The 13,238-nt window shown below is 36.9% G+C and overlaps 1 protein-coding gene across 6 annotated transcripts in view; it reads right to left on the reverse strand.

Annotated features, from left to right (window-relative positions):
• The window catches only part of LOC127412422 (collagen alpha-1(XIX) chain-like), a 210,820-nt gene that overhangs the window by 9,079 nt on the left and 188,503 nt on the right, over nucleotides 1-13,238 (reverse strand). For all 6 annotated transcript variants that reach the window (XM_051648762.1, XM_051648761.1, XM_051648760.1 and 3 more), the window contains 4 exons: nucleotides 10,794-10,838; nucleotides 8,318-8,470; nucleotides 2,652-2,718; nucleotides 848-982 (listed from right to left, as the gene is read on the reverse strand). In XM_051648762.1, coding sequence (XP_051504722.1) covers nucleotides 848-982; nucleotides 2,652-2,718; nucleotides 8,318-8,470; nucleotides 10,794-10,838 — 400 coding nt within the window. The remainder of the gene's footprint in view (nucleotides 1-847; nucleotides 983-2,651; nucleotides 2,719-8,317; nucleotides 8,471-10,793; nucleotides 10,839-13,238) is intronic.

The raw sequence follows: 13,238 nt of genomic DNA on the forward strand, positions 1-13,238 counted from the left end.
AATCATTTTTGACGAGAAAGGCTGGAGCAGATGGTTGCCAGCCTTTGATGCACAATCAGAATTTCTTATTTTCTCACTCTTCTTTGTTTTTTGGAGGACTTCATCCACAAATGAGATATTGCTAGGCTTTTTCCCTCATCTGCTCACTTAATTTTTTCTGTCTTGCTCTCACAAGTATGTCCAGGGTGATAATACATTCTCCTACTGTGGGTTGATTCTAGATCTGTCTTCATACTGTATGTCCCACCTGGCTCTTAGCACCATATGCCACTTTGTCATGCAGCTATCTGCCTTCTTAAAGAACACTGTAAATTCCTTACACCAAAATTCCAATAAATGCTTATTGTTGCAGAGGTATGTTGGAAATGCATTACCTTCTTGCTCAATTCTCTTGCCAGTCCTCTGAGCTATATTATATTGGCTTAATCTCTAGAGATTATGATCTCTAGCAACACTTTTTGAACTCCTTAGCATCTGTTCTTTGACGTGATCAATGTGATGAATTTTAGGGTTCAAAGCTTGATTCACCCAAAAACAGCAATGGGATCTCATCCAGCTCAGTTCATTGCAATTTTGAGAAACAATCTGAGGAGCAGCAGATCCAAATAAAGACATATTCTTAAAGAAACGTCACATTTTCTGAATAAAAAAAAAATTAAAAAAATGGAATCCTTGAGATGCGAGCAAATAAATGTAGCTTAATACTGGGAACACGTTTTTTTTTTTTATATACACTTTTCAGAGTTTTATGAATAAAATTGCAGTCTTGCATGAGGTTTTGTATGAGCTGAGACCGCCGTAGAAGCAGAGGAAATAGGTTTTTAGTCTGTCTGGTTTTGGCTCCTACCTTGGGGACCTGGCTCTCCGGGGGGTCCTGGGGAGCCAACATTGCCGGGTGGCCCCGGAGGGCCTTGTCGAACTTGTGCAGCTAATATAGCTGCTGGCGTTTTCTGCATCGAGGCGTAACCCTCTGAAAACTTCTCTGGAAAAAAAACATGATTCCAAATCAATATAAGTACTGTGTACAATAGGTATCACCACTATACCATATATACTATATTATAATATTGTCATAATAACATGATAACTGCGTGATTACAGGCATTAAAGGAAAATTCTATACAAATTAAGCATCTGTGGCATAATGCTGATTACCACAGAAAAATAATTAGACTCGTCCCTCCTTTTCTTTAAAAAAAAGCAAAAATTGAAGTTATAGTTAGGCACTTACAGTGGAAGTGAATGGGGCCAATGTTTTGAGGGTTTAAAGGTAGAAATGTGAAGCTTACCATTTTATAAAAGCACTTACTTGAATTCTTCTGTTAAAACTCATGTTTTATTTGAGCTATAAAGTTGTTTAAATCATAATTTAGTCTTTTTAGGGTTTGTTGACATTTACAAAGTTGTAAAATTGGCTATAACTTTACACAGAAAAGGTTAGTAAGCGATTTTATCACACTAAAATCATATTAACACGCATATTGTTTGCATCTTGTGGCTATACATTTTAACTTCCATTCACTTCCATTGTAAGTGCCTCACTTTTGCTTTTTTTTGTGCTTTTTTTTTTTTTTAAAGAAAAGGAGGGGCAAGTGGAAATCAATTTTTGTGTTAATCAACATTATACCACAAATGCTGTCGATTGAGCTTAACTTGTATTGAACCCGGAATATTCCTTTAAAGGAATGTTCTGGTTCTTAAGTTACGGCCACAGATGTTGTCGATTACTGCAGAAAATGACAGACTCATCCCTCAGTTTTTTAAAACAAACGAAAAACGCATTTATCCACCTTTTTCCTGAATGCGGAAGTGTTCCACGATTTATAACGGAAGCCTGTTTTAGTTTTCCAGTCTCCATTATTTTCACTTCCATGTTTTTAGCAGATAATGTAATGTTTGGTGTATTACATTTGTAAAAATTGGCAAATAAAAAAAACTTGTGGCTCCATAGTGCCGGTACTTTTCAATGACCATCTTTTGACAGTGCCTTTTCCGGGTGGGAAGATGACATGAAGCGATGGCCCGAGGATGGTTACTTTGATACTACTTTGAATTATGACAGCCAACAACTGCACAAGTGCAGCCTGACATCGTTACTCCAACTAACACAACTAACTAAAAATGGTGGTTTATATCAAACACTTAGGTAGGTAACCTAAAAACGTGCTTCATGTGGTATCATCTAAATGAGCTGGTTTTATTCAAGTCAAAAAATATTATTTAATATGACTGAATCAACCTGTCTACTTCAAGTTACACCAATGAAAGTCATTTTAAAGGGTCAGATCAGGTAGAACTGCACAGTTTCATTTTTTACAGTGTTGTATGTTGCATGTTATATATTGCTTAAGTCTTGCGGCTACACTTTAAAACCATTGTTTATTCTGGTGCAAAGTCCTGCCCCATATACTTCCATAATTTTTTTTGGTTTTAACAGAGGGATGAATCGAAAATTATTTTTTTTAGTATTCCAACAGCATTCCACACAAGCCACTGCACTTGAAAAACATTGTTCTTGTCTTTTTGAGCCCTTAGGTACAGACTAGATATAACACTGTTCATGTTGAAAATGTCTTATGAAGTGCCTTTCACACACATACACACAGAGCTGAAAGCTAAAAAAAAATACGCCTCAGTGTAGGCAGATATACCTTCAAACACGCGCAATACTTCATTCCGAATGAATGTTTTAATTTCATCCAAAGCAGCTGTATCACTCTGCAGAAAAAGAAGAAAGAAACAAGGCAGAGAGAGAGAGAGAAAACAAACATCAGCACAACATGATTTGCAGACTGCGGGTTAGTTCACTCAACCGTGAGTTTGAAACTCAGGGTTTGTGCACGTTCACAGTGAACTCAGAAAGGCTGACCACCAGCTAAATGAGGGCACTGTGGGTGACTCTAAATGACAGCATGTCTCTTTTATATTTTCAGATAATAGAGTACAATGAACAAGTCTGGAAATGTGTGCTTTTCTATATACAGTACATGAATTAAAGTGATTAGAAATCTCTAACCTCTATGCTATATCTGTGGTTCATGAAATTATCACATATTATCTAGTTAGTGAAGAAGAATAACGAGTGATTCATTGCTTAAGCTTTTAATTGGTAGACATTACCTACATACTGATACTATGGAATGTCATTTTATAAATGCCTTTCCAATGTGTTCTGCGTTAAACATATTACAGTATTAAAAACTTCCCATTAAAAGTTAAAGCACAATGTACACAATTTGTTCACTTTTGAATGCAAATCTGCGGTGTGTGAGACTGAAAATGCCAGAGTAAAGAAGATTTGGGAGGTAAAGACAGCAGTTTACCGTAATATTGTGTGTAATCTGAACTTCCACGCCCACTGTGTCACTATTAAAAGGGCACGTATGCGCTGACCTCTGAAACTTACTGACATCTACCTGAAATAAACTAACTCTGGAACATAACCTACTCCGGAGCAGGTGATATTCAGGGAGTAAGTTGCTATGGCTACTAACATTCCCTGAAATTTACTTCAGTTTTTGGAACAGAAAGCTGAGGTTCTCTGCTTACTCTTGAGTAAACATACCCAGGTAAGTCACTTAACCTGCTTTCTGGAATACCTCTCTGAATTTTGAAGAATATTTCAAAGAAAAACAAACCGGTTCCCTCCAATCAAAAGCAAACATTTCACAGTCCAAGGCCATTCTGTCAAGTGCTCAGAGGCCCCTGCAATGCTCTGTGCCTCAGGGTGAATGTGCAACATCCTTACCTGAACAAGGTTTGTGCCGGGATTTCACTGAATTTGGCAAATTAATACGTAATCTGCTAAAATTTTAGTGATCACTCTAAAGGCCCTTTCAAATGATTTAGGGCGTTGAGGCTTCAAAGCACCTCTCAATACAAGCCTCATGTGCTGCTTTGATCTCCATGAAAAGTGTTGCAGCATCACGGAAGGGCAATTTTAAGTGGTTGCTAGGTAGCAAAAATCAGGAATTGTACAAAGTAAACAATGAAAAAATTTAGTTAAACGTTCTGTTGATGGCTTTGTAACATCACAGAGAAAAAATTTACTTGGCAAAATGTAACTGTCTTGGGATGCTCTTGGTAAATCTAGATACGCACAGGATCCCTCTCTTGCATCTTGTTTTGATTTTTGCAACAGCACCACCCATGTAAGACACATCAGATTAACTGACTGGTAATTACTGGATTTATTAATTTATTAGACATCTTTGAATTACTGAGTAATTAAAATATGTCAAAATATGTTTTAAAACGGAAGTATACCGTGAAACCATTACATCCCTTGTAGGCAGTCATTTAAGGGTCTGTTCGAACAGGATGTGTTCCTGCATTCTATCTGCACTATTTATTAATTACATTTGACTTGGTACACATGGGTCAGACAGATATCTTTGCCCATATCACCATGTCTCCTGATCTGTCAGCTACTCACATCATAAGTGCCACGTTTTAAAAGCAGTTCAACTTTCTCACACCATGAGGGTCAAAGTTAAAAGTAATCCAACTTTGAAGAACATGTCTAGAGACCCCTGCGTTTTGCTCCATTCCATTGTGCTCCGTCTAATTATTTTCGTTCAATGCATTGGGCTACTTTGACGCGAGTAATCGGAAAGCACCCTAAGGGGTCATTCAAACTATATGCGTTTTTGAGTTAAAAAAATATAGATGCAGCGCAACGAATGGAACAGAATGTAGGTGTCATTTTCTTTGTAAAGGTTCTAAAAATGTGGTGCTCATGTGCGAGATTCTTATTAAAACAGCGAGGCTCAGTGCAGCAATCAAAGATGTCCATCTAGTGCAAGTTTACATAGAGAAACAATAAAAAAATAGCACAGACTGACGCAAAAACACATTCTGTGTGAACAGCCCCTGAAGCTTTTTGATCAAGCTGAGCTGCGCAGTTTCTTTCTGTATATGTGTGTGTGTGTGTGTGTGTGTGTGTGTGTGTGTGTATAAGTGTATGTGAGCACCACAACATCACAGCCTGTTGTAGCAGCACAGCACCACACACCACACAATCCTAAAAAATATAACAGTAAAGACAAATTATCTCCTAAAACACTCGAAATCACATGAAAAACATAGTGTTACCCTTCAAAGAGCATTAATTTGTGATTGTATGTGTGTGTGGTTTATGTTTCTGTGTGACATGGTTGTGAGTGTGTTTGATTGGGAGTGAGAGGCGTTGGACAGAGACAGCACAGCAGGCGGCTCAGAGCTGCAGACCACGCTTTCCAGAGGCTGATAGGTTCAGGAACTCGTGTAATTATTGTGATGCAGATCTACTGATTATTTATTCTGGAGCACTTGTGTTATGCACAACAAAGCAATCAATGCCGGTTGCCCTCTGAATAGGGTGGTTTGACCCAGCGGTTATGAATCTGGGCGAGGGGCCAGGAGGTTGGTGCAGATCGGCAGCAAGTCAGCAATTTGAACTTTATTGACAGATGTTATAGATGTGCTCTAACTGCACAGAAGTCTGCAGTTGCTGTAAGCTACCATGTAAGTCAGCTGGCTTAAAAATTATGTATGTTCAACTTTTGGTTGTAGAATTATAGGACAACAAACACTAAGGCCCTGTTTACATCATTTATACCTAGTTATACCTATATATGTGACGACATTGTAGTGCAAACACTAATGTGTCCTTAGGAATCCCACCAGGAAAGGACTGTCTACTGGCCGAATATGTGTAGTGTGCACTGTGATGTGCATAGAAACGATCTGCTATGTTTCTAGCAAATTAAATAATTGGTTAAGTGGGCACAGTGGCATTTATATTATCATTTCTACAGTAAGTTTGGAAGGAGGATTTTGTCAGACAGTGGTTTACATTATTTACAGATATTACCAGCCCTCAATGGACTTTTTTCCTTAGCTGTTGCCATGGAAAATGTGCACTTAAACTGCTAATTGGTGCTATAACCATACAATTTTAAAATAAGGAAGCTGATTAATTTGCTGCATTATTGTTGTTTTTTTCAATAGGGCTAACAAATCAAGTTATGAAGTTATGATATTTTCATGATAATTAGGATATTTTATTTTTATTTATTTTTGTAGTACAATTAATCAGTATGTATGAAGCCACCATTTAAATTTATTGAAAAAAGGCAGGTTTTTTTTTTTTTCAAATATACTTTGCCAAAATTAAATTCATGAGTTTCAACTTTAAAGCTACTATTAATTGTTTGATCTCCATTTACAAATCAAAATGTAAAAAATATAATAATACTAACAATGCTGATAATAGACCTTATTTACAGTAGGGCCATGAAAACGAGGCTGTGAGGGATAGACTTACAGTATAAAGTGGCATGTACTGTATAAAGCTTTATAAAGCTACTAGATCGCATCTCCTTTTCACAACTCATGTTTTCTAAAGTTTTTTTGTCAATGTTAAGTCATCGGAATGATCCAACACACTTTAAACAACAGTACAGTCCATTAAAGAGATGGTAAGCCTATCCCTCACAGCCTCGTTGTCATTCCTGTCAAAAATTTAAGATGGCACTACTGTGAATAAATTGTAACAATTTTCATTTCACACTTCAAGTGCACTCAGTAATTTTTTCCTAATTAAAAAGTTGCACCCTTTAAGAAATGAATAGTAAGTTTGAAACATAAAATCATGTGAAGACTCCAGTCATATCAGCAGCCTAATCAAAGCTGTTTTATCATACATGCAGAGGGTCCCCTTATGGGGGCTGCCATGTTATGATCACATGACCAGCCAAATACTTCTTGCTTAATCTCAGTAACTGCCCTGTTATTGGACATTTTTACTTGTTGATTCAATTAATAATAGCTCACTGTGAAAAGTGCATTTCTACAAGTGGCATTGGTAACTGAAATCTATTGTTTTTGAATGATGCTGCCCCCAGGTGTCAGTGAATGTTGTGAGCATAAAACATTACCAGGATGGTTGAAAGATGCCTCAGATTAGGGTTTGGGGTGTGGTTAGGGTATCTGCTGCCTGTCAGAAACAAAACCAAGGCCCCTTTGTACAATGGGCAAAAATGACTGAGCGCACCTTTAAAGGTGAAAAAAAATAAAAAATTCAGTTTGTGCCACCTGGTGGTGAGTCTCATGTCTGACTTGAATTTACAGTTTTACTTTGGCGGACCACACGGCGGTAAAGGTCATTTTGGTCTGGTACCTGTTTATGACAGAAAAACTGAATTTTTGAAACTGAAACACATTAATTTTATGTATATTTTCAAAATATGGAATCTAAATATATGTGGTCAGTACTGTATGTAAAAATACCCTCTTTAAAAAAAAAAAAAAAGACTATAAATAATCTAAAAATAATTATTGTCTTTGTTTAAAAATCATAGCCCTTTAAAGTCCAGTGGAACAAAAGAAAATAATTTACTACTACTATCTGGGTAGTTTTACTTTTAACTCTCTGAAATGATCCAAAGAGGGTGTTTAAATCTTTTATCTGTATCTGTGAAATCTTGTTGCAATCCGTATGCAAAGCTGAACTTCACTGGGTGATGTGCTTTGATATCATGTGAGTGAATCTGCTGGCTCGCCGTTCACTTAAGGTCAAAATCAATCCAGTGGGAGAAGTAACACTCATAAAAGCCAACCAGAGTTGCTTGAAATAGTTCCTTGTCACAAACTCCTTTGAAAATAATCTAATAAACATTTTCTTTCTCCTTCTCTCCTCTTTTAAAGTCAATTCTTCCCAATCCAACAGTTTTTCTCTTTTACCACTGCACAGATGGCCACCAACTAGTAGTGTTTCGGTTGTAAGTGCATCTTTCAGGCTAACAAATCATTCTCTTTCACTTCTATGCAACGTGTAAGTACCTTGTAAAGACTGTCTGCTTTGGTGGCCTTTTACTTCCTTTAAAGATTGACTACAGCACAAGCAAATAACCTCAGGGCATGAAGGAGTATTTCATTTGCTTATACGAGTTTACTGAATGAATAAACCCCTATGCTAGACAACTTGTAGTTCCTATACATGTTGTTCGTGAATGAATTGAACAAATTGGAATATGTCAACATACAGTGCCACACTGACTTAAACTGCTGTATGTAGTCATGAAATCAGAGACATTCCCCTTGAGACACATTTAAGATACATGTAAATACCAAGTGTAAAAGGCAATCGGTCTCATAGGACCACTTGTGATCAGATCACTAATGACGGATGATAATACATGGTAAACACGGCCTAAAGAAAGCCAGCCACTTTCAAATCTCATTTTCTTTCAATGTAATGTATAAGATGAACAACCTTTACCTAAGTGTCAGTTTGAAGACACTACTCTCTAACTTTCAAAAACGTTGTACATACCAACAGATTCACGGTCCCCAGTGATGTTAAAGATCCAGGTGGGCCTGGTTCTCCTTTTGGTCCGGGCGGTCCCTGTGGACCAATAAACCCTTTGTCACCAGGTCTTCCTCTCTCTCCCTGGACTCCTCTTTCTCCTGAAATTCCTGGATCTCCCTACAGAGCCATAAGCAGAATATAAATAATATCACAAACAACACAAGCTAGCTATAAAGAGCTGCCTCCTCTACCATAACTGATAACAGCCCTTGGCAATATTACAAAAAAATTTACCATGGGAATAATCAAAACTACTGCTCAGAGCCACATCTTGATGATTTGTGGTCCTTAATAGTGCAATAAATTGCAGTTTTTAATGTATGTTTTATTTTGATTATTGACAACAGGAGAAGTGTTAAATAAAGGGAGTTGTACATATAGCCACTAGAGGTCGACTGATAGTGGATTTTGCCAATACCGATAACTAAGGTAATGGGAAAGGTCGATAACCGATTAATCCGCCGATAGTTTTTAAAACTGATTTACAGAATGTCAAAAAAAATTATTATTCTTTTTATACTATGGCGGGCAAAGACAAAGAGTCCAAAATGAATGAAATCCCAGATGCAGTTTTTTGTTCAACCAAAATCCTAATAATAACCAGAAGAAAAAAAAAAAGATTTGGTGCATAACGAGGGACTTTTAAGTATAAAAAAGCCAGAAACACATAGGGGACTCTTATTTTGAAATGACAAAAGGATGAAAAAACTATCAGCAACTACTGAAGTAGATTTTTGCTGATAACCGCAAAAAGCAACTATTGGCACAGATTAATCGGTAAAACCGATATATCTGTCTACCTCTAGTAGCCACTACAATGGAAGCAGTGCATTTACAGTACATTTACATTAATTGATTTAGCTTACAAATGAGGAACAACAAACTGTAGCTTTTTTTTATTTAAACATCAATAAAAATATTGTGGAATGTGACTATTGATAGTTTAGATGAGGTGCAATGTTCACCGAGGATGCATTAAATTGATTGAAAATTTAGAGTAAAGGCATTTATTATGTTACAATTGACTATTTCTTTTAAAATAAATGATGTATTCTTCAAACTTTCTGTTCATCCAAGAATCCTCTAATTGCAGCAATGCAAGTGTTCAGCATATACTGTTAATTAAAGCTGCTAGTTTAGGACCTGTGAGGAGTTTGTTTCTCAAATAGAGACACTGATGTACTTGTATTCTTGTTGTAGTGGATCTGGGGTGTCCACTTTTCTCTCTGTCCCGGTCAGATCAAGTTTGTTTTATTCTTTCAGAACAGAAGTGCATGGAATAGCCTTCATCTCTCAGAAGAACAATAAATTGATGAATTTGAGGAGAAATGTTTATTTTTGGTTATTTTTAAAACCAAAATTTGACTTGCAAGTGTAAATTAACTGCAAGTGTACTAAGTTAATATTAAATGATTTATTAAGGATTATGTGACACGTTATTTTCTTAACAGACTGGAATAATGCCAGCTCAAAATGGGGCTTTGCCATCATGAATAAAAATTTAACTGAATTATAAATAAAAACATAAAACACTTATTTCAGATTATATCTCTATAATTTATAACATTACACTAGGGAAATAAAAATTCTTGGTTGAAACTGAACATTCTGAAAAATTTTTTCTTCTTCTTAAAATAATAGCCAAATCTACTGGATATTTCCCTTCATTTTAAAGAATGGGCATTTGCTGTCAGTCACGCTAAACCATGCCCCCAGCATTGCGCGTGAGTGTGCTGTATGTCTAGACTGCAGAACAGACATTCTCGAAGAAGAATACCAATACAAACGGCTCAGCATTTATATGTGCATTAAATTACACGTATACTTATGTACTTGTGAATGGTAGTGTGAGCAAAAAAAACATATATTTGTGCATCCTTCTGGTGCGTGGATTTCTAAATTGACCGCGTGTTGATCTGTTGCGTAAATGTGTTCTGGCAAATTACGACAGTCAACATTGTGCAACCACAGATGCAGAAGATCCCACGGATTTATGTGCGGAACCCACAAAGCTTTCGTATGCTATTTAGTGGAGAAAAGATAGAAATACTCTCTATTCCCCTAACAAATGCAGCCAGTCTGAACGGGAACGCCGTTCCCCCACGATATTCCCTCCACCCTATGCGTTCCAGCCCTACCACGCTGACTTTGCTTATTTTGATTTGGCAGACAGAAGTTTGCTATTTTAGATTAATAATACTTAAAAAAAAAAAAAAAAAAAAAAAACGTATTCTTTCTGAAATCTTTTTTTCTTCATTACAATCTCAGGTTGTAATTACCTGAGTGTCATTACCTTGACATTTTTTACTTCATGCACCACAAAAATATCAAAATGAATCTTAACTCATAAATTGAAAATGAGTTCATCACAGAAGTTGTGTTTTTTTAATATAATAGAATAGAACCTTAAATATGTGATTTTCCATTATCATAATCTTACCCGTTCTCCTTTGGAACCTCTGTCCCCGGGTCTGCCTGTGGCTCCCTGTGAAAAAAGACAGAGAAAAATCTAATGAAGAAAAAGCACAAAGGTAAAAGTGTCACCGCAAGAGCCGAGACAAATAATTAAAGGTTTGGAATTATCTAGACCCTTGGGCTAAAAACCTTATCCACACCACATCCTCCCTTTTATTACGGCTTGCACTGGGTCCCAACACACACATTTGTTTTTGTATGATAGTGGGGACTTTAAATTGACTTCTACTGTTTTTATATTGAGCTGATGATATTTTACATTTACCTTTATGCATTTGGCAGACGCTTTTACCCAAAACGACTTGTATCCATATACAATGTACATTTTATCAGTTTGTGTGTCCCTAAGAATTGAACTCACAACCTTGGTTGTGCCATGCCATGCTAGTTTTACTAGTACTTTTCCCTAGCCGATAAACCTACCCCTTTAAAGCCATTTTGCATTTTTAGATTATCATTAAGACATTATGGTAACACTTTACAATAAGGTTGTATTCATTAATATTAGTTAACATGAACTAACAACAAACCAAACTTTAAAGCCCTTTTTTTATCTTGGTTAATGTTAATTTCAACATATAGACCTGGTTTCACAGACAGGGCTTAGATTAAGCAAGGAGTAAGCCTTAATGTGTACTAGTTAAACTAGGACATTTAAGTAGCTTTCATGAACGTGGCTTAAATTTGGCTTAGTTAGTCGGAGACTATGGAGTCCTGGAGTAAGTTAAGTAAACCTAAATGAGAACACCTAGTTTAAGCTTGATTAGGTTAAGTATGAGCACATGCTGTTGATCTAATGGTGCTCATAAAAACCCAGAATGGACTAGAAAACACCATTACTGGTGTGAATCTTGAGACAAAACAATGGCAGAGGCAAAAAGAATTCATTCAAAAAAACTTTAGTGAGTATGAAAAAAACACTACTAAAAGAAATGTTGTCAAACCATCCAGTTATTGAAAGTAAAACCATACTACTGCACTGAGCAAAAGAAAAAGAGTGGTTGGGCTGCAATTTGCAGTAAATTCAATGCAAATGAACATGTAACCACAAGAACGGTACAACAACTTCAGGTGAGATATCTTCACTATTATCAGTATTGCACATTTCTCATATTCATATTTTTGTGACATCACTTATATTGAATGATATCTGCCTTTATAGTCTGTGCGGAAGAACCTTAAACTGGCTAAACTTAAAAAGATCGAATGCAGAGTTCAGAAGAGAGTGATTTTACTACTGGTGTTGGACCACCAAAAAAAGACAAGACTGATGAATTGAGTGACTTGCTGTCTGGAATAATAGAGCACCAGCAACCTCTGGTTACTCTGACCATATCCACTGTCACCAAGTAGTAGTCCACTACATTGTCCTTTCTGAAACTGAGCACACAATGAAGAGTTGAGGAAAAATCCTTTAATCGTGAGTTGCACCTTTCCAATGGGCAACAATGTTTGAAAACTCTAAATTAGGAGTGCATTCACCCTGAACATCGATGGAAAACCAGTTCTTACGGTTCCTGTACTCCTCAGCATCAGGAGTTGATGGACATGACATCCGTCTGTACTGCCAATCACTCCTGGGAAGTGCCCATATTCATAGAATTGCACTTTACAGTTGGCTTGGCAAGCAGCATCAGGAAACTTGATGTAAAGATTCTTCAGTTCACAAGTGGCCCTGCAGACTTTGTGAACTATTCCAAACACATTTGCTTCACTGGCACCACACAAATCACAAGTTTCACGATGAAAGATTCCAGATGCCAAAAACCTCAAAGTGATCAGGACTTGGAGACAATTGGGTAAAGGCCTTCCTCTTTGAGACAAACAGGATAGTCTAGGCTCAAGCAAAGATATTATCTCCAATGCATTTTCTTTGCACATACAAAAGCGGTCTCGAAAAATGATTTCATCAAAGCAGTTTAATAGATTACTCCTATCCACAAGTACTCATCTGGCTGGCCTCTGTAGTGCATGTTGGTCTTCATTTAGATATTACAAATAGTCCATGCTCCCTCACAAACAGTACTAAGCAGAATTTAAACCTGCCTCTTTGAAGAATTCATTTAAGCTTCACTTCAGTCCTAGAGTAGCTCTAGTCCTCCCTCTTGCAATCAGCTTTGTTTAATCCAGAACAGGCTAAATCTACGACTATTTTAAGATAAATCTGTGCAAGTCGCTTTGAGTTAAGACAGCTCAAACAGGCATTTTAGTCTGGGACTAGGCTTAAGCCTTGTCTGTGAAACCGGCCCATAGGCTACTAATATACACTTAACACTTTATTAGGAACACTATGGTCCTAATAAAGTCCCACGATGTAGTCTTCTGCTGTTGTAGCCCATCTGCCTCAAGGTTCGACGTGTTGTGCATTCTGAGATGCTATTCTGCTCACTACAATTGTACAAAGTGTTTA

Source organism: Myxocyprinus asiaticus, chromosome 21 (assembly GCF_019703515.2).
Source record: "Myxocyprinus asiaticus isolate MX2 ecotype Aquarium Trade chromosome 21, UBuf_Myxa_2, whole genome shotgun sequence".
In the NCBI taxonomy this organism is placed as follows: domain Eukaryota; kingdom Metazoa; phylum Chordata; class Actinopteri; order Cypriniformes; family Catostomidae; genus Myxocyprinus; species Myxocyprinus asiaticus.